Below are 22,412 nucleotides of genomic sequence, written 5' to 3' on the forward strand. Positions count from 1 at the left end.
GACTTAACATACAGCAATAATATCGAGCATGTTTGATTCATACAGATTGATTCTTGGCATACTGTGCAAAGTTTGGTGAAAATTGATTTGCCGATGAAATCAACCGAACCACTAAACCACTGGCTTTAGAACTTACTGATGCAACACTTGATATCATCAGCTATATCTATTTTACCTTTTCTGGATTTTTTTGAAGTAGATGTTCATCCTCTGGATGTGGAGCGGTGAAAGGATGATGAGTTGACTCTAAACCATCTGTAATTATAAATGAGTTATACAGATGTGCACGAGTGACTTGTTAGGGATGATAACTTCTAAAACCACGAATAAGAGGCTGCTCATTATGCAGCCCAAACCAGACCCCCGGATGAAAATGTTTACCTAATCACCACTTGAACAATTTTTTTGATCATCTACACTTCATTTGTGTTTAGGACACCTTCACCCCAAACATTATTATATTGTAAATGAACTAAAAACACCAGAAATTAGACATTTCTTGACCACACAATCAAAAAGTGTCTGTCAATATTTCACACCTAACAATAACAAATGTATAAAAGGGCTAGTTTCAGATCGATCCCTGCATTAGTCCATAGCAGACCTGACTAACTGTTAAAAGAGTAATATCAATAGTAGAAAGGTCTGCTATCATCTTTGAATCATAGTTTACGTTCAGAAAAATCCATCGTAAAATGTGTTTTAATCAAATTAAAATGCGATAATTCCAGCGTTACGATCACATTAGTGAATGACGGCACAAAATAATTTCATTATTTCTCTTTCTAGACAAACTGCTAAAGTAAAGACTCCTGCGTGTATGCTGCAGGGATGATCTTCAAATCAGATACTCTCATACCTTCGAGGCTCAGAACAAATCAGACTAAAGTGACTAAGTTAGTTATCGTCTCGTCTGTTGTTACTCTACGATACTCTCAACTATTTTTGCATTCATAATTCCTATAAATGGCTATTGATTTATTACGCACACGTATTGGAGAGGCGCATCGAAAATTTCAGAGTATCTCGAAATATCTGGGTATCAGTTTTAGCCAATAATTGCGGTACCTTGGAGGCATCGATATCATCAAATACACCGATTTCACCGGCATCATTTTGACCATTGCCTCAACGTAGCCCCAACGAGATAAGCTAGCCTCATAAAGGTGTCCGTGGTAATAGCCAAAAATGTTAACTCCAGTGCTCCTGATGAATTCTAACAATACCATACATGTCACAAATTCATTCATTGTCTAATTCATGCACATATATACATTATCTTTTGAAAAAATTCACCAAGTAAAAGGAAGATCAATTTGCATAACAACAGATGTAATGAGCTTGTGAGTATCGATAGAAATATATACTCAGTCCCTCGACGCAAATGTGTCAATGTCAAAAATTTATCCAAGGTCCCAAGCTGTAACACTGGAGAATTATTAAGTATTCTATACACATGACGACAATGATGTATATTACGATGAAAGCCACCAGTGATTTGTGAACAGCTCTCTCCCCCGACAACTTAGTTATTAAAGCATGACACTTGTACTAAATCGTACTGGCAACCCGTTGATGTCCACACTCAACGATGACTAGCTAGGAAAAAAATATTCCGCAAGGCAATTGTATGGAAATGCAGAAGATTTACGCAAAAATCTTTGTGATCAAGGTGAAGGTTAATTCTGAACACCTCGCTATATCGATAACTAAAGGTTAGTCGCTCAAAAACTGGTACAAGTTAACCAGTGGGTAATCTGCATCATGGTACCTGAAAAAGTTTACTCCAACCAAACTTTGAACAACTGTCCTCAGGCAGTTTTCAGGGCGTATGGCTTCTTAATCTCTATTGCCAGCATTTTGTGAAAATGCTGTCCAATGCTTAGTCAGGAATACAGAATATATCACAGTCCTTGACAGAGTACTCGGTTCCCAGTGTCTCATCATCAGAGGTAAACTTAACATCTTCAAACGTACATTTTGTATATACAGGTCTTCAACACACAAGAGCGAATTGAATTGAATTGATGCACGCACCTGATCCATCTTCTTTTTGGTCGAACAAAGGGAAATCTTCAACCCATACGAAATTGAAACCTTCCTTTTCTTTAAGCGACCGGCCTGCAACGAAATTTTTGATGAAATGAAAAAAGTTCTAGCGAAATGGGAATGTTTGAAATAAGGGAAATAGCATACAGATTAGATCCTCTAATTGACAGGATGGACTCATAAAACTATTTGACTCAAAATGTTTGTTGAAATATTTTCCTGACTATAAATGAATTATACGCAATCGAACTCTGATATTGCGCTCAAGCCGGACGAACGTCCACGGTCCTAAAAGATGGCCTGCCTTAAATTCAGAGTCTATTGTTGATATAATGGACGTAGTAATGTTTGTTATTACTCGTACCTTTCAACTCTAAATTCTTGATACAATCAACCCGTACTCTTCCCATCAGCTTACGCTGAAAATAAAGCAACGTGACTTTATATAAACATTTGTTATAGAGTCCATGAGAAAACATGGACGTATATATCAGGGCTCCGTGAAGAGACCAGTCCAGTAGACCATTGACTCTAAAATTCATTTAAGAGTTAATGATACATGGATGTTCCAATATGAGACCAATAGAACTAGTAAACCCTCACGGTGTCTGAGTGAGATCCAACGCTGATTATAATAATGTCGCCAACTTCTGCTTGTAAATGATCGATAAGTCTTTGTTTCACGTTTTCGCTGAAGTGTTTGGCAAATTTACCTTGCCACGTTTCTGCACTTTTCAACTGTAGAATGTTGATCGTCTGAAAACAAAAGAATTCGACGAAATGATTAAGATATAAACCCATTTTAAGAAGATGACGATATTGCCGGGCGTCGTAGTTAAAAAGCAATGCCAAATCGATTCGATTATATCACAAATATCACCACAAGGCAAGTTGCTAATAATGTATAGCACTGAACTGAAGAAAAGATGAGATTAGTTAAATTCAATTGTTTTAACTCCGCTCATATCTGCTGGCAGCAACATTTCAAACGCAATAATTGTATCTACCGGCAACAAAATTTGAACGTTTTCATTCCTCGAACTGCGACATTAATTTGGCAGTTTTATTTTTCCCTCAAAAAAAAAAAGGAAGAGCGACCAGAGTAACTGTGCCGCCACCAGGATTCGAACCGGTGATCCCTGGATTGATGAGACCAGCGACCCGATGCTTACACCACTCGGCCGATACTCATCTCTACTCGAACTCATCAGATTTTTTTCCAAACAAATAAATTGAAAATATCAAGCATCAATAATCGGACGGAGTTACACGATGAGAATATCTCCGAATCGAAAGACTGAACTCGCTGCTTCGTCGCGCGACAACACTTCATCCAGTTAATGCCGAATGTGCGCTTAATCGGCTTGCGCGCAGGAGAGAGGGGGAAAACAAAAAAACAGTTTTCATTCCCGAAAGGAATTTCGCGTCGCCGAGTTCTTAGCACAATGACAGGAAAGATTAGATCGACGTTCTGGTGAAATATCGACAATCAATAGCCGCGCGCCGTCGACTAGTTTACAGGAGCAACTGCGATCTTAGGACATGACGGAAAACTGACCATAACTTAACTGCGGAAAATCATAGCAAAATGTAAAGACTTTCGGTAGAGAGTCCAATACTGATCAATAAATCCACAACAGAATTGCAACTTCCTCGGTATAACAAAATTCATCCTTGAAAATACTATATTACAACATGATCTTACAGTAAAATGCTTTACAGTCACACCTATTATATGCGTTTATCTTTCATTCATATTCTCACATGTTGTTTATTTCTGCTGCTTATAAAGTTCATTCCATACATTATTCTACCTGTTGAGGCTGAAGTGACTCGGCGAAATCAATCGTACTTTCAAAGATGAATTTTGTTACAAGGTACATTTTGAGAAAATATTTGCAATCAAAGTTACATACTTTGGAATTCTGATAGCTTCCTGGGCTTTATGGAATTCAATGCAGATTTAGTTTCATGATCTTTTCAAAAGGTAACATTTGCCTTAACCGCGCATAATATCAAATACTGCACAAGTCTATATAACTGAATGATATCTGACGATGAAACCACATCAGTTGGATTCATTCCGGGAAATCCATAATCATAATCTGGATGTTAGATCCACAGATTAAAGATAAATCCAGAGTCTGATTAAAGTTCTTTGTTGTTAAAAAGAAAGAAGATCTATAACCACCAACATCTGAAACATTGTGGTTGGATTGATGATACCTGCAAAATGCTTCCATCATTTTGACTGAGTTGGCCCCCCTCATATCGGCTGCACAATTGAGGTTTCTATTTTTATGCATTTCTTACTAGTCATTACACCTCTGAAAACAGTTTCCTTACTTTAAGCACAAATCCCAGAATTCTGCAAAAATCATCAAATCAACAAAAAATGTTCTTAAGTCCTTCGTGTTTTCATCAAAATTTTTCAATGATAAAAAATGTCTTTTTGACAAACCTGTCTTGATTAAGTAATGTTTATGTTCATTTTCAATCCTTTGATTTGCAAAGAAGTTTTTTCAATTCTCCCATCATTTGAATCCAATTCATCACAATTTTCACTTCTTTTTATAATTTTTTTGCAATCCTTGCAAGGTTTTAATCACTCGAATAATAAAAAAACTTTATTTCTATTTTTCCCTGTTCCCTTCCAGTTTAAAATGCCCAGCATAACAAAAAGAAATCTTTCAATTTTCTATTCGCCCTCCAACATTTTGTTGAAAAAATCTGTACTCCAGAAAAAGGCCAAGTTCAGCCAATAGCTTAAACTGTGCGAGGTTATTCAGTCATAGTTTTCCTTGTCAATAATATGACACGGACTGGTGTAAACTCAACAGGCTCAACTCAACTTTAAAATCATATTTCTCTTTTGCAACATGTATATTCATTTGTTTATTTTTAAATTCAATGTTTGCGGGTGCATTAGGAGATAATTTGTACAAATTGACGAAACAAGCGGAACCTCTGCATATCAAAGATTCAACACAAATTGACAAAGAGAAAAATAGCATTTTAAATCGACTTTATTAAATTAAATCTCTAAAGATGCGAGCGAGGTGAACTATTCGTAAACCCAAAATTCTAAATGTATATATCGCCAACAGGGATTATCAGTTAATCTTTACAGCTCTTTGATTTGTTGATATGTTTTGAAATAAATACACGAACATCTCATTTGTTTTTCATTGTGAATTCAGACGCTGAAGAAAATCTCCTCACGGCTGCTGCGCGATGAATTTTCTTCAAAATTCGTCGTCTTCGTATGTTACTACAAACTTTTACTTTAAACTTGTAGTAAGCCCAACAGAGTTGCGTGGAACATATTATTTGTGGTTTCATCTTCCGTTCTTGAGTCTCATTTTTATTTTCGGATTCATCGGTAATTTACTGATTGTAATCATTATGTTACAACGTAAACTATGGCGACATTCATTTAGCCGGATGTTCATTCAACTAGCGATCAGTGATTCTATCGTTCTCTGCATATATTTCTGCGTATTTATGAATGTATTGTCTGATGTGTTATATCAGTCTGTACTGATCAAACCATCGACACGATTTCAATGTATGTTCTACGAGTATTTCGCAATATCTTCTTTTACAATCAGCCCATGGATGTTGGTTCTAATAGCTACCGAGCGAATGTGCGTGGTTTGTTTTCCGTTTAGGGGTCCTCGTTTCTGGACAGTGAATACGGCTTCTAGATTGTGTTTATCTGTTGTGTGTCTAGTGGCCCTGATTTACAGTTATCAGTTTGTGACTGTTGATTTCACCGTCGACGTTGGTTGTACGAGCAGCCAACGGAGCCCAATGTTTCGAATAATGCTCTTGTCTTTAGTTCCATTTTGTTTTCTAGTCACACTTTCATCGGTAACATCTGTAACTTTATTCAGAAGTCAGGAAAACAAAACTCATGCATCGAAATACTCAAAACAAGTAACCAAGATGGTGTTTTTACTGTGCATGTTCTTCATGGTCACAACATTTCCCACTACTATTCTTGCCCCTTTTGTCTGGAACAATAACCAATTAAGATACATCTTCGGGGCTGTTTCAGACGTCCTTATGCTGAATTATTCATTAAATCTCTACATATATCTGATGTCGGGAAAAAATTTCAGAAACGCATTACGCAATTTACTTTGTAAATAAAAACCACCCCCAAATATGCTCTAGGCAGCCAACTGGTAGTAGTACACTAACATGCTTGATTCTAAAATAAGCACCTGAAATGCAGGTATGACATGTTCTCAAGCTGTGATTCAGATCCATAATTGCTCGGGACGACTATAGCCGCGATCACATGGAGACAATTTGGCCCGGGCCAAATTGGAACGGGACAGGCTCGGGCCGAATTTGCCCCGTGCCTAATTAGAGAGCGCGTTCACACGTAAACCATTCACTCGATACTAAACAATGCTCCTAAAAAGCGAAGTGGATCATTTCCGGTGCCAGTTGCAATCCAAATTTGGCCCGGGCCAAAAATGCTCGTGTGATCCCGGCTTATAACTCTACATGACCAGTCACAAGAAATCGTTTGGTACTATTTGAAGCGGCTGTTAATGGCATATTGCGCTCGGGTCAGGCTTATTCCAGGAGTTTTGAGAAACTGACTGCTTAGGATTCAAGGAGCACAACAACATTTTCGATATTACGCCGGGTATTATTTTTTCATCAGGGCCTCCTGCAGTAATAGCAATCGCGATATCCGATTACGCTGAATTGACACTAGAAAATCACTAGGTAACCCACTACATCAACGTGGTAACAGGCCTAAAAGATCTTCAGTTGTTGAGACCATATTTTCTCCATTGCACGGTTCATTTTGCCCATACAACCATATTGAGTCGTTTTCAATGGTGAATGTATAACAATGGAAAGGCTATAATAGTAGTAATAATTCTAATATTTGCTGTAAAATGTCACAAGCAGTTAATATCCTTGTCCAGCTACATCGAGTCATCACAAAAAGTCCTCGGATGAAGAAAAAAGGTTCTGAATGCTAGGCTTTCAGGCTATAGAAAATGTTGTCGTCCGAAAGTGAAATCTCGTTTTAAAGAACGTATCATCGAAATACGAAAGATGTTCAAACTAATCCAGGATAACCAAATCATTTAAAGAATTCTGTGCGATAAAAAAAATGCAGTATTACTCTGGTCAAAATGGTCACAAATACTGAAAATGGGTGTTTATATTCTTTCCGCACATCTTTGAAATCACCATAATCATTGAAAGTCTGATGCGGGTTAATGTTGTGACCACTGCTTATATTAAACTGGACTAAATCTAGAACGTTCTAAAATATGCAGTGCAAATCAGGATTTATCATTTTTCGAATTTGCTTACAACACGACGGACAGACAGCTTCATAAATATTAAACCACTCGACGGGAATGAAATTTTACCCTTCGCGAGGACGACGACATTTCATAACTTTCGTGAAAAACGCGTTTCCGAAGTTAATGTCTCTCGGTGCCATTTCGCTGTCACGTGATAAATCTCTCGAGATGAAAACCGGATGATACTCGCTTGTTTGTTCTCCGTGGTTGAAAAAAAAATATGCGCGCCGAAACTGGAAGCTTACCACGTGTACAAATAATTGCTTTAGAAAATCCCATTTATTCCGAGTGTGTGTGTGTATTGCAAAAGCAGAAACGGTTTGTTGAGATTGGGTTTTTACAGTCGGTTTACCTGTTGTAATCATCTACACTATCTTTCATAGAATATCTCAATGTCTCTCCTCTCTCTCCCCCTCTCTTCTCTCTCCCTCTCTCCTTTCCCCTCCCCCTCTCTAATCTCTCCCTCTCTCCTCTCTCCTCTTCCCTCTTTCTCCTCTCTCCCCCTCTCTCCTCCCTCTCTCCTCTCTATCTCCTCACTCTCCCTCTCTCCTCACTCTCCCCTTCTCCTTTCCCCTCCCCCTCTCTAATCTCTCCATCTCTCCTCCCCCTCTCTAATCTCTCCCTCTCTCCCCCTCTCCTTTCCCCTCCCCCTCTCTAATCTCTCCCTCTCTCCTCTCTCCTCTCCCCTCTTTCTCCTCTCTCCTCTCTATCTCCTCTCTCCCTCTCTCCTCCCCCTTCCCTCTCTAATCTCTCCCTCTCTCCTCTCCCCTCTTTCTCCTCTCTCCCCCTCTCTCCTCTCTATCTCCTCTCTCCCTCTCTCCTCACTCTCCCTCTCTCCTTTCCCCTCCCCTCTCTAATCTCTCCCTCTCTCATCTCTCCTCTCTCTCCTTCTCTCCATCAGAAATAAATGCCAAATCACAAATGCCCACGCGCTGTCATCTGCATGCGTAGCCACCATTTAAAGGTCGATCGATGTAGATCTCGATCAGGAAATGAGCTCAGAATTCGTGAACAGAAACCTAATCTAGTTTTTATTTCGTCGGTGAACAAACAAATGTCACCGGTCCCCGCTAAGTTTGTTGTCCGCAAACGCGGCCTGTTGACTCAACGCACCGCGCGAACTTGATTCTAGCGCGGAACGAAGAAGAGATCGCTGTACGAAGTTTGATGGAAGATGATAGCAGCTGATGAAAGCACTTAATTCCAATTAGCAAATACGATCGCGATGATTGGGGGAAGATCATCGAAGTTGATATGTTGTATTTTGCAAGAGACGGTTTTTCATATTCCGATCCGTCAACTTCGTGTTCGTCTTGTTTCGCCGCTAACGAACGAACGTAGAGAGAATGTTTGAAACATACATTAGACAATGGTCTGAACACACTGTGTCAGATATAAGGTCCAGGCCAACTGATCACACATGATGCCAAATGGGCCCGTGTCTGTTTGACACGGATCAGGCCCGAGCCAAATTATAGGGTTTAAATCATTGCGTCAATCCAGGGTTTATGGGTTCAAACCCTGGTGGCGACAGAGTTTCTTGGTCGAAGGTTCTTCTCTGGTCTCTCCCCCCCCCCATTCGGAAGAAGAAACATCGAACCGGCTTATAATGCCCTGCGTGGCGCTTAGCGGGTTGAGGGGGTAAAAGAAAAAATCATTGCGTTCGAATTGTGAATGGTTCCGGGAAGTGGCTCATTGTTTATTATCAAGTGAGTGATTTACGTATATTAAATGATAAATTGCTTAAACTAATCGAAGTGAGTCACTCCCGGAACCAGTTGCAATTCACTGGAAATCATTCGACCCGTGCTAGAATTTGGCTCGGGCAAAAAAACATTTGTATCATCGCGGCTTTTGTATCACATCATCGCTGAAGCCCGCCCAATTGATAAAAACAAATTTGAACTAAATTTGGCAACCACATCCGCGGTTAAAGGGTTAATCGATATAAAAATTGATCCGAATAACGATTAATACACAAACATACACAGATTGTAAACAGATGACGATAAATTGATGATGAAATAATGATCCATAACTAAAGAATCAGCGAGCAGTGAGCGGTTAGTGATTGATGATGTACGTTCGTCGAGAAACGCAGGATATCGATTTCTCAGTTCGGATAATCAACTGACCGATATTAAAGAGGGCGTGACCTGTTCGCGACTAGAAATCTCAACCCATCATCGGTTTGTTCGTTTCGACGACCACTTTGGAAAAATGGCGATTTATTCACATTCCAACCATTTCCAGCATACATGGAGCAAAACTATATATAAGTATTTACAAATATTTACAAAAAATCGAAAACTTTTGAAAATTAACAAAGTAAATGCAGTTGCGGTACTGATACTTTTAAATACTGATTGAATTTTCAAATATAGCAACAAAATTTCTAATTTTTGTTCTAAGACATAAAGTTGAATGCCTCTGTCAACCTCAACACAGGTTTCAGTCCTCATATTAACCTTATTTTTAATAAGTTCTAAACAAATTTCTAGGCTTTACTCAAGTCAAATTATAACCATGAAAATTTGTCCCATTTACGAGCTATATCTGAGTTAGATGGTGATTCATATATAGGAGTGGAAAAATTGGAATTCTCAAGAGAACCGATCTTACGGTAATCTGAGTTGATCAGATCAAATTTTGAACGAAGCCCAGTGGATGGAATACGCACAGTTCCAAGACATGAAACTGACCAGTCCATGGTGGTTTAGGTGATCTGTATGACGCATTAGTACCGGCTGCCATCGCGACTGATGTGATGGATGGACTCAGTCACCTGTTTGTTATAGCATTGAACCGATGAAAGCATCTGTCATCAGGAGACTGCACAAATCTGTCCCTCGCATGGCGCAGATAACCATTACATCGAAGAGCAACGACTCTCAGGTCCTGACTCCGGTTATTGCGTGTGTCCGCAGCTTAATTACTCGCGGGGATCAGAAAGATCTGTCTATGTGATTAGCTTTACCCTGGTAACCGACAGACAATACTTCATCGGTTCCTAACCTAGACTAAACTTAGTTACGAATAATGACTTAAATGTCAAATAAAAAATTTAGCTGCAATGCAGCGATCAAGGGTTTTTTGCCTAACAGCATCACTAATATGCGTATCTTTGTAATATGTAAACCTGGGTGGATTATTACCTAGATTCTTTACAAACCTATACAAATTACATTAGACCCAGGGGGATGATCTGAGGGGGTCAATGAGTATTGGGTTAAGTAAAATCCTAGAAGATTTGGTTGAAATCCATAAAATGATAATCTAAATCTAAGCTTGATCCACCCCTGGTAATCCATTTAAAAACAAATCATTGATAAATTTTGTATGATTTATGATTTGTATGATTCATTAATCATAAATATCTATCAAACATTTTTTTGAGTTTATGACAGGTAAACTTGAAATCAATGGTTATTTGCCAGAATTTCTACAGCGGATTTTCATACAGAAATATTCACGAATTTCTCGTCCCAGTAAAAGGTATACGTAAAAATTTACCACGTAGTTACCAAGTAAAAACTGAACAAATATGTCATGTAGAAAATCTCTCTGTTCCGTTGAGATTGGTAACAATGAAGTAATAGCAGATGGAAGTGTAAATATAGCAAATGCGAGTGAAACTGTTACAAGCATTATTGTTGTACATTTTGATTTTGTTGTTTTCTGATCGGAAGAAACCATTTTTGAACCTCTGAATAACTGAACTATTATAATAGAATTTGATGTTATGATGAAAGATAAAGGTAAAATAAGAATGTGAATGACAATTATGGAGAAAAGTGTTATTTGGTCTGATAATTTGTAGTAACATCCGAAAAACTGGTCAGAAACATACATCGACAAAATAGGTGTGAAACATATCAGCAGTACATTTACTGCAGTAATTATCAGTATAATGAATCTAGCGAATGTCGGTGTACATATCAAACGAGATGTGAACGGAAAGAGAACAACTGCCACTCGTTCAAGAGATATCGCTACTATCAACCACAAACTATTACAGGCTGCAAGGTCCATTATAAATTCATAGATTTGACAACTGATCAGTGAATTCATCATGAATATAGGACCATCTTTAACGTGCGAGAGAATAAACTGTAAAATAGGCATCAGTGCAACATTTATACAGTGTATGGAATCACTGATTGACAAAACAACAAGATAGTTAGCGTAAGATAAACTGCGGAATCTACGACTTATCATTATGAGGAAAGTAGCTGAATTTCCGAAGGCTCCAAACAGGAATGGCAGAATGACCAGTGTCACAGTACGGTAGATTCCAGACTTGTTCACCACAGACATTAGAACGATGTAACTGTTATAAGATCGACCGATCTGAATCTGAGTTGAATTCATGATTAATGAGGATCAAATGAGTATGTTGAGTGTTTAGGTGTCCTAGCTGACTGAGAGTGTACTGACTGGACTGTCTGAGTGTGCCGACTGTCTGAGTGTGCTGACTGTCTGAGAGTGTGTTGACTCTCTGAGACTGTACAGACTGCCTGAGAGTGTCTGAGACTGTTCTGGAACTGACAATGTCTTCCCACGTATTGGAAAATTAATCCAATTTCAACATAAAGAAATCATTATAAAGTCTACAGTGTATTTCTAAGATTTATCATTGACAGCGAATAGAAAATGAATTCTCAGAAATAGACTCAGATTTCGTTAAAGTTTATTATCACGTAAAATATAAATATAACTTGATCACATATAGATATACATTATACAAAATATCTAACAGTAAAATATCTGAACACCTCGGAAAATGTCTATTAGTTCTATACAGAGAAAACACAGGTGACAATAGCATCAGTTCATGAGAGAAATCCCACAATAACGAAGCCAAGATTGAAAAATTCTATATCAGAATGATGTACAGTACAGAATGATGTACAGTACAGAATGATGTACAGTACAGAATGATGTACAGTACAGAATGGTGTACAGTACAGAATGGTGTACAGTACAGAATGATGTACAGTACAGAATGATGTACAGTACAGAATGGTGAACAGTACACAATGGTGTACAGTACACAATGGTGTACAGTACACAATGATGTACAGTACAGAATGATGTACAGTACAGAATGATGTACATTCTGATATAGAATTTTTCAATCTTGGCTTCGTTATTGTGGGATTTCTCTCGTAAACATCATACACGGATATTGTGTATCTTCTCCTCTAAGCATCAGTTCATTATTCGACCACATTGCGGGAGAAAGAGTGAAATGTGAAAAAAAAGGAGTACGTAGACTAAAAGATAGAGAGTGAGGTTCGGGAGGCGGTGTCTTATCGTCGGACTAAATCAGTGTGATAAAGTGCAAATAAGATTGTTTTTATAGATCAGTCAAGCGTGTTCTAACATGTTTCGCAGATGCCGCCGTTAATCCTTTGTTTCGTACAAATGTCACGGATTCTGCCGGCGACGCTTTTTAGACGACATCCGTGTTTAACTATGTCGACCGCTGGAACGCGATGATTATCAGACTTCATCAGTCTTACACCGACGATGACCAACTACATTACGTTCGTTTCATCAAAGGTCGACTTCCATCTGAGTGCATGAGAACAAATAGACTAATAGGTAAGTCGTGATGAGTTTTTCTCGAAGCCGTGAAATGCAATCCGGTTATCAGATATTCGATGATTCCCACTCATTCACAAACGTTATTATCCTATCCATCCTTTTTAGAGACAAGCTTTGCGATATGATATTATCAGTACTGGTCAAGCAACTGGTTTTCAATAGCTGTATGTAATACGGGACCTGCTTCCACACTTTTCTTTTAAGTTTGAATCTAAAGACTGACCAGGGAGGTGGGAGTCACTCCCCAGTTTGAATCTAAAGACTGACCAGGGAGGTGGGAGTCACTCCCCAGTTTGAATCTAAAGACTGACCAGGGAGGTGGGAGTCACTCCCCAGTTTGAATCTAAAGACTGACCAGGGAGGTGGGAGTCACTCCCAAGTTTGAATCTAAAGACTGACCAGGGAGGTGGGAGTCACTCCCCAGTTCGAATCTAAAGACTAACCAGGGAGGTGGGAGTCACTCCCACCTCCCTGGTCTGACTTGGCGTATGTTGACTGCACACTGATTTCCAGCAATTGAGCTCGATCCAGCCAGTTGCTTTCTGATCACTTAGACAATAAACTTAAATCATTACGAATATACATATTTCAACTGGTACAATCTTGTTGGCAGTGATGCTGAACTGGTCGTATCAATGTAGGGTTCACCGGTTCTACTGCGGGTAGCGTCAGAGTTCTTCTCCGGGCTTTCAAAGAAGAACCATCAATAAAAGAAGAAGACACTTTGAACTTGTTAATACCGATACGACGACTCAACGGCCTGACAGAGATCCGAAATAAAAAACACTCCATTCCCAATATCGATATAATGACGACGAAGAAAAAAGAAAGCAATAACTCTTAGTATTTTATGAGAAAAACGACTTCAGAAGTCGACGATCAACTGACAACGAGATATAATCTATGATCAATGATCGTCGCAGAGACACAACATGTCAGATCAGTTGATTGTATTCTAATACGGATCGCGGAGAGTTTAAGCGTTCATTGTCATTCTCGAGCTGATATTTGATTAAATATCCGTCGTTCGACGTTTACGCCAAAATCTTCGCGTCGAATTCGTACAAGATTCACGCGTTTATCGTTAAATCAATGACAGCGTTTCGGGTTTCATTTAGAAATTCCGTGAGTTTTCTCTGAATTTTCCATGTTATATAACACAAAATTGCCAGACTGAAAATCGTAGAATTTCGTCGTTATATATTATGATTCATTTATGAATCGTGTATTGATTGATAATGAAACGAGCGGTCAATAATATCATCCAACTTCCCAGTTTTCCGGGACAGTGGCGCCACCCTGATTGAGCTTTACCATTTTTTCTCACGTTTCTCTGACACAAAGAAAATTCCGGTTTGGTTTGGTTGATAACTTTTCGATATTTTTTTGCTAAACCTTATTTTCCGGAACTGCGTCCTCAAATTCTATTCTAATCGCATACGATTTCCATATCAACAGGAAATGGTAGCGTAGCGATGACACGAACATTTCGAGATTTCATCTTTCCGATTAATTATCAACGGATTGCCAGTCATCGGCAACTGAATATCTACCCATCGTCGGTCCATCCATAACCGGAGGAAGTGAATTTCATCAATTCCGCTTTTTGAAAACGATATGCCACACAGGACACTTTTGAATATAACCATTAGTCAGTTTGGTGGTACATACCTGATATAGGTCTCGATAGGACCACACTGGACCTGCACTAAAACATTGACTTTTAATCCATTCTAAACAGTATTGAAATAATGGCAAAAAAGTCTAGACCAGCCGATGACGTGACCTGGCAAAACCTTATTCATCAAACAATGATTGAGTGGATTCTATCATGTCTCGTGCCCTTCGGAAAGTCTAAAAAAATTATCACCGGTACAAATTGTATTTACAATCAGGAGGGGTCTACTCATCCAATAAGACCCGATGATTAGATTTAGGCGGTGGGACACGTAACTAACTATGTTAGCGAACTGGTCAACGAATGTTCAGTAATCACTGGGGTAAAGAATATTCTTTGCGGTGATAATAATCGTCTGATATAATTTCTCATAACCTCGTCGTCCGCAGTCGTCGGTTAATTCACGGAATATAGCAGAGTGGAGAATCCTGCAGGCCGAGGTTTCTTTCTCTCTAAGATCGTTAAGAGTTAGAAGACCTGAAATACTGATTTGGTTCATGGTTGCCCTCTGCACGTAGGAAGATTACAACCATTCTCAGGAACCACGGAGAGCAAACCATGTTCAGGGTCTTGCACTTGACAAATAGGGACAGAATACCATTTTCAACTATTTTCGGGATCTTGTCCTCGAATACCAGGGTCAGCAAATCATTTTCATGGTCCTGATTAAACTTCTCAACACTTAACTAGCATTTAACCTTATAAACAGGGGACGCTAAACTTCAATGATGATTTCCGCGCCACATGGAATAGTTACAGTCGTCACTCACTCGGTTCAGCCGGTGCGATGAGGCAGGGACGTATAACGCCTGCGCGGTATTAATTTGTAATAACCTGCTGGGTCTATTCCGTGAGAAAATTACCGCCACGACAGAAGACCGAACGACCATAATTGGCGACGGAAAGAATGCGAAATGCAGATTTAATTGATAGTGTGGAGAGGCGAGTTTATTCATGAAACTAATAATAATGCTGAGAAAGTGTCTGATTTCTCCCATAAGGTACGTATGTACTGTCGCGCATAATCATCACATTTATGTGCAAATTGTCCTCAGAGGGGCGATTTATTACATTTGTTTATTTATGTCCCATGAAAGCAAAGTAGCTGTTAACGCCGGGAAATCTTGTTTGGTCGATGTTTTTGTGGTATATCCGGTATGCGATACATCAAAAAGTTACCAGTCGCTATTGGGAAATTAGTTAAACACACTCTCGACTATCTCTCTCTCTCTATGATTAGCCAGTTGATTTCTCACTGAGAACTTTGTTGCGATAGTTCCTGCCGCAGAGATACTCACCAGAAAAAACCTATGTGGCTGGTTTTATTAACGCTTTTCTACAATTACAGCCACAAGGATTTCCGAGATTCACAAAGAACTTTGAGGTTGGTATAATAATCACTATCCTTCTAGCGTAGCCGTATTGAAATAAAAAAGGTTCATCGAGAACCTACGCGCTTTTTTCAAACTCCTGCCACAGCCACACGTACAGCTCTTACGTTCAAACAACGACCTTCTCATCTCTAACCTCCTGAAATACTACGTTTCCTCAAGAACTTTATGACTCTTATCATCGCCAAACTCATTACACTGTCATAGGTTCACCAAGAACCCATGTGGCTTTCTAATCGCTACTCCCTTGCATAACTGTTACACGGAGATGAACCTTGCTACCTAATCACCAGGACCCAGTTCTACAGTTGTGAGTTAGAGTTAACCCTGAGTTAAAGTTAGTTCATTTTCAATGAGTTAACCCATAGTCAAATCTTAACTCAGACCTGTGGAACTGGGTCCGGGATCATACCACAAACTAGCCACACACATGGACACAATACAGTTCAATGGTTTCACCACAAACTACGTTGCTGTTCTATTTATCACAACCCTCCTGCTATAAGCCCATAGACGTTCACCAAGAACATTCCACTTTTTCAACACTTTTTTAATACAGTCACTTAACTCAAATGGTTAAGACAGAAGCGAGAAGAAACCAGAGTGGCTTCTGAGTGGCACGGAGAGCTGACTGAATGATCCCGCGGTTCTGTAAAAAGCTTCTGATGATTGTCATTAGCTTTTTCAAAATTCGCTTTATCGGAATTTCTCGGTAATTCCGTTCTTCAATAAGATACAAGTTCGTCGTCGTGTTACCGAAAAATAAAAAAACATGAAACGTATCTTTCCGAAACATAAATGGCGAAATCGTGTTCTTTCCGTCATCAAACAATGCCCCAACGCTGCATAGACGATAAATCTTCTTACAGATGAAAAATTCCCTCGCGGTCAATGAGCGAAAACTAATAATACAATATACTACTTCATTACATGAAACGATAACATTAAGACGACCGGGCGATCGTGTACAGAATTTGTTTTTAATATCCTCGGAAATGCGTGTGTTTCCGCGACCCGGTCAGCATTTCCTGAGATATTCGAAATGCTGCGTGTGTCATAATAACGGACGACGCATAAATCTAGTCCTGAGACGACTTCATAGAATACCAATTATCTCGACGAATCAAGCGAAAAACATATAAGATCACGAGAAACGACGAATGACTGAGAAGGAAGAGTAGGTATTCAGAAGGTGTTCCGGTCTGATCGCGAGCCTGTCTCTAACTCTGCTAAGTCAACCGCGCACGAGACGGACGAAGCATCTCGCTAAACAGAATTATCTGAAGCACCACATACTCGATAGAAGATGCTTTTGTAAACCGGTAAAAAGTCGTACGAGTTTCTGTAAAACCACGAACTGTCACGTCTTGTTCGTTGATACGACATTTTTCTAAATGCGCTCAGATAGGTCTAAAACTGATTATACCATCGAGTGCTCGGTGCAATCGAATAAAGATTCAGAAATTCAACTCGTAAATTCTATCGAATAAGTTGATACGAAACAATCGAATTTGAACCTGAAATCTAGTTCAGCACGATCTCATGAAGTAAAAGATATTTTTGTAAATTCTGTCGAATGCTTAGTCGGCTTGTGGCAGACTAAGCAAATTTCATCGGGTGAATTGATTTTTGCCAAAATAGCGTCGTGCCAATACACGTGATGTGAATCTTTCAAGCGAATCAGTTCACACATATCAAACATGCTGTAGATATTGCCACCAAATTTCAATCCGTGATGCTAATTTCGTACGGTATTTTAGCAAAGAGTTAATACACTGTCCCTAATGTCTATTTCAACTTTCAATACAGTTTCAAATGGATTAAAAAATGATGATTTAGGTCGACTGCCTGTCCTTTCTGGTCCTACTAAGACCTTAATCAGGTATGTACTACCAAAACTGACTGAGCTAGGCCACCCGGAATGCTCTCAAGTCAGGTTGAAATAGACATTAGATCATAGCCATGGGCTGAATTTGACTCTGGTCCGGGTCCATTTGGCACCCGTATGAACAGTCGTTCCGGGCCTTCATTCAGCACGAGCTGATGCGATCATATATACCGGGGTAGGATAGTATACCATTCATAAATTAGATCGGAAATATATTTCAACAAATAAACCAAATCTCTGAATTGATCGGATCCGACTCGAGTGGAGCCTTAACTGTATAAAAGATAGATTCACGCTCGATCGTTTCTTCAATTGTCGATTCGTATCTCGTGTGAAGAGAGAAAGAGCTGTTTCAGCGGGTATAGAGCCCTTTACCGTTGAAACCACTCGAGGGACAAGACTTCGAATCGTCGCGATCGTCGTCTGTGCAGCCGTATATGAAAAACCAATAAACAGGCTTAAACGGTAAAACTGCACCGGTGTTTCTTCACTCATCAGTTCTCATAACCGGTTAGCGATGCAATTTAGGATATCGACAAAATTTCATAAACATCGGTTTCATCGGTTTTTACTTTCGAGTACCGTTGAACTATTTCCGTGGAAATTTGTTATTGACAAAAGTTTTAAGAATAGAAACTTTGCTCATTAGAAGCCTTACGCGCAGAGGTTTCATCTTAGATTTCTTCAACAATCTATCCTGAACTGTTTTATTCAAACAATTTGGGGTGGAGCGAGGATTTTAGAGGAGGTAATGCTTCCTTGTACGCATACAATACACTACAACCTAAATCAGCAGGAAGGATGGTTGTTTCTGCTCAACTCAGAAAAACGATCAACTCAGATGCTTAATGTTAAAATATTCTTTAATGAATCGAATTATATGCCATATAACTCGGATATCGCTGTCAAGTCGGACAAATTTCTAGGAAAAAAGTCCAACTAAACAAAGATTAAACAGTAGCCAAAAAGTTGTGGTTCAGTGAAAATATGTTTATCGCCGATATCAACACTTAAAATATAGACTCTGAGATAATTACTAACTAAATTTATAAAAAGATCTCATTCGCCATACAACACAAAAAATAATGAATCATCAAGAATTTGTTGAAACAGCGTTTGAAAATTGCTTAACATAAAAAAATTCATCAATTTCAACAACGCCTTTAGTTACGGAGAAAAATGTGAACGGTGATTTAACACGGTGAACAAACAAATCTATAATGATTAACCTGCATCGAAACAGAGACAGAGAAATGAACATTTCATTCGCCTCATAGATTTCACAAACGACGAAACTGCACGAAAAGAAAGTGTTTTGATTGAAAACCGTTTTTCGAAAGATTTAATTGAATCCTGCGTCTGCAACTTGTGTCAACGCGAAACGAGCCGAGCATCTACATCAAAAACACACACGACATTCAAACGGAAATCAGATGAAACATGTTTACATTCGTCGTCGTCGACTACGACAACACCTTCCACTGAATACTAACTACATCTATGAACATTTTTCCACCGGGATCGTAAATCGGGTATCTCCAAAAATACAGAATGAATTTTGGTGTCTTCGATAGTGAAAAAGGATTCTGAGTTTGCGTGATCGCGACTTTAATGAGGCCCCATAAAGTCCACCAGGCCTGGATTGTTTAATCTAGATTCTTCTAGTGTAGATGCCAGTCTAGAGCCTGATTTAAACCTTTAAATGTTGCCATAACCCAATCAACCTTAATTCCATGTATTCGCTAATCTAAATAGATATCAATTCAGATGTCATAAATGAATAAACTTCAAATGCACTCGCACCATGCCCAATGCACATTTTCCCGATTGTTACTGAAACCACCAATGGCCAGCCAGGTCAAATGGCAAAAACCAAGCACTGGAAAAGATGGTAAATTTTGCCACATCCTGCGACTGTAGATGATACAGGAATTGTTTGATATTTTGATGGTTCATTCGCTGAAAAGGTTTGGAACTGAAGAAGTCGTCATTGGAAAAACCAGGCCTGCAAAATGCGGACAAATTTTGAAGATGACTGTATTTATTATGCGGACAAATTTTGAAGATGACTGTATTTATTAGGTTATAGTTGAAACGTTGAATCAATTAATCATTAGCTTTAAGGAAACTTTTCCGACTTCATCTTTATCACTGCGGGATTCTCTTCATAAAAACTGGAAAAGTTTTCATTTGAACTTGGCATAATCTTTACCGATGAAAGCTTGAACTGAACACACTTCCTAATCGTATTTCAGTAAAAATAAGTAGCGCAAATAAATGAAAATCTCCATCAAAGAAATGAAAATCTTCATCAAATATTGAAAAATTTGATTGAAACATTTTCTGAAAGCACACGAAAAAAGGTCTGATCAAATAAAGAGAAACTAATACTATACAATATTAATAGACTAAGTTGATTTCACTTTCACCTGCTAATCAAATTTCTCACTGTTCGCCTGTTCATCCCGACAGTGTCAGTCGGATTATGAAATCCAGGCTTGCTCAAAGTGCTGTTAGTGCGAGGAGGTGAACAGGTGAACGGCATATCGTATAATACTGATCTGATCGGAACAGGTCATACCGTGGGATACCGTATCGACGGGTAATACCGTATCAACGGGTGATACCGTATCAACGTAGGATACATTGTGTAATTAACTGCCATGTATATAAAACGCCTTTCGATAATGATTTTTTTTTAGAGTGCGTTGATTTTTGTGTTCGGGGCCTGTTACACTTTTAGACTTCGGGATCAACTGCCGAAACTTAGAATTAAAGAACAATTTTTGACTCGGGTTTTGAGTATGTGTTTGGTAAGGGTTAGTTTAGCTGAAGTTGCCTCCAAAAAATATACTTGAATTTTTTTCGGCCTTTGGACATTGGTACCGGTCACCGTGATCGGCGGAGTCTATGATATCTAGAATGCTAAAGTCATACATATGTAATCTAGGGGGCAGTGTCCTGAAAAGGATTAACTCAGTAATTGATTTAAAATGAGTCGAAAATTTGATTTATAGTCACCAAAATTCACTAGATAGAACTGACTGCGAATGATTGTACATCTTCAAGACCAAGCTCATGAGTCATTAAGAACTATCATTTCCTCCAATATTTCATAAACGAATACAGCCAATCTCAGTCATCACATTACTCATTACTTAAGTCCTTACTAGTTTTTAGTCCCAATGTGTATAATGTATATGCGTATTTATCATATTTCATAATCTGAAGCTAAGCATGTAACTGTGTACGTATCTAAAAACGCTGCGAGTCATAAGCCACTTCGACTAGGAGCGATATCAAAATGGCCGCCTCGTAGTTAATTGAAATCCTAGCCAAAATCGTCTCGCGCGATTGATTGAAAGTATACGGCATCAAAGTGCGGAGAATGCGCCTTATCATCTTTCCATTTTTTCATTGATAGAAATCTGATGCCAAAAACTGATTAAGAAATATGTGATGAGGAACATCTCACGAAATGTTGTATGGTAAAGGAATCTGAGAAATATTCTTAACTTTGCGAGGAGTAACCGGAGAAGAATTGATATCAATATCATAAAAAGATGAAAAGTGTTTTTCACAAGAGTCTTGGCTTTACATTAGACATCCATGAACTTATATTTTTCATTGCATGGGGAGGAATGGGAGTAACTGTCAGGGTAGCGTATGATTAGGGGAAGGTGGGTGAAGATTCAGGATATAAAGGGTAAAAATAGTGGTATATTTAGGAGTAAGGATATGTGTAAGTGTAGGATTAAGGTAGGATAAGGACTGCTATATTGTTGTAAGTAGGATTAGGGTAAGCATCCGATTTTGAGCAGGGCAGGGAAACATCTGGAAAGCTCAGACAAAAATTTTAGACAGATGAGACAAACTTATGGACAGATGAAATCAGCTTTTAGATGGATCAGATGAACTTTTGCACCATTCAGATGATATGGACCTTTGACGGGTAAGATGAACGTTGAGATGGACAAGATGAAATTTTAGAAAGACAAGATGGTTTCAATCTGTAGAAGTTAATATTTGCAGACAGGTGAACACTGTAAATACTGAAGCATGATTTGTGATTGTTTCTTTCGTGAGGTCATAATTGTAACTGCTGTTATTGATGGTCAGTGAGGGATAAAGATGAAATTATAGCTGTGAGACGAGGAACGGAACTCTCGGTCAGTCGAGACATAAAACTCAATTAGCCGAGTAATTACCACGGGCGCGTAGCTGTAAAACACAGCACCCGTGATCAATAGCCCGCAACAGTGACAGATGGAATAGTTGCAGCTACTGGGAACATGTCCGCCAGCTAATTCCCTACTTAGACGAGTTAATAGTTACCAATACTTCACATTTACCTGTGACATATAACGACGACCTATCGACCGTCGCCTATCAACTTCACTAGTCGACTGATAGCGTCGAGCACACGGAGGTACCATCCATCTCACACTTTGCGT

At 38.9% G+C, this 22,412-nt stretch overlaps 1 protein-coding gene across 1 annotated transcript in view; it reads right to left on the reverse strand.

Annotated features, from left to right (window-relative positions):
• The window catches only part of LOC141908146 (aspartate--tRNA ligase, mitochondrial-like), a 70,074-nt gene that overhangs the window by 2,048 nt on the left and 45,614 nt on the right, over positions 1-22,412 (reverse strand). The window contains exons 12-15 of the mRNA XM_074798022.1: positions 2,653-2,805; positions 2,414-2,468; positions 2,038-2,121; positions 176-255 (exon numbers count right to left, since the gene is read on the reverse strand). Of these exons, the coding sequence (XP_074654123.1) occupies positions 176-255; positions 2,038-2,121; positions 2,414-2,468; positions 2,653-2,805 (372 nt within the window). The remainder of the gene's footprint in view (positions 1-175; positions 256-2,037; positions 2,122-2,413; positions 2,469-2,652; positions 2,806-22,412) is intronic.

The sequence above is a fragment of the Tubulanus polymorphus genome, chromosome 7 (assembly GCF_964204645.1).
Source record: "Tubulanus polymorphus chromosome 7, tnTubPoly1.2, whole genome shotgun sequence".
Taxonomy (NCBI): domain Eukaryota; kingdom Metazoa; phylum Nemertea; class Palaeonemertea; order Tubulaniformes; family Tubulanidae; genus Tubulanus; species Tubulanus polymorphus.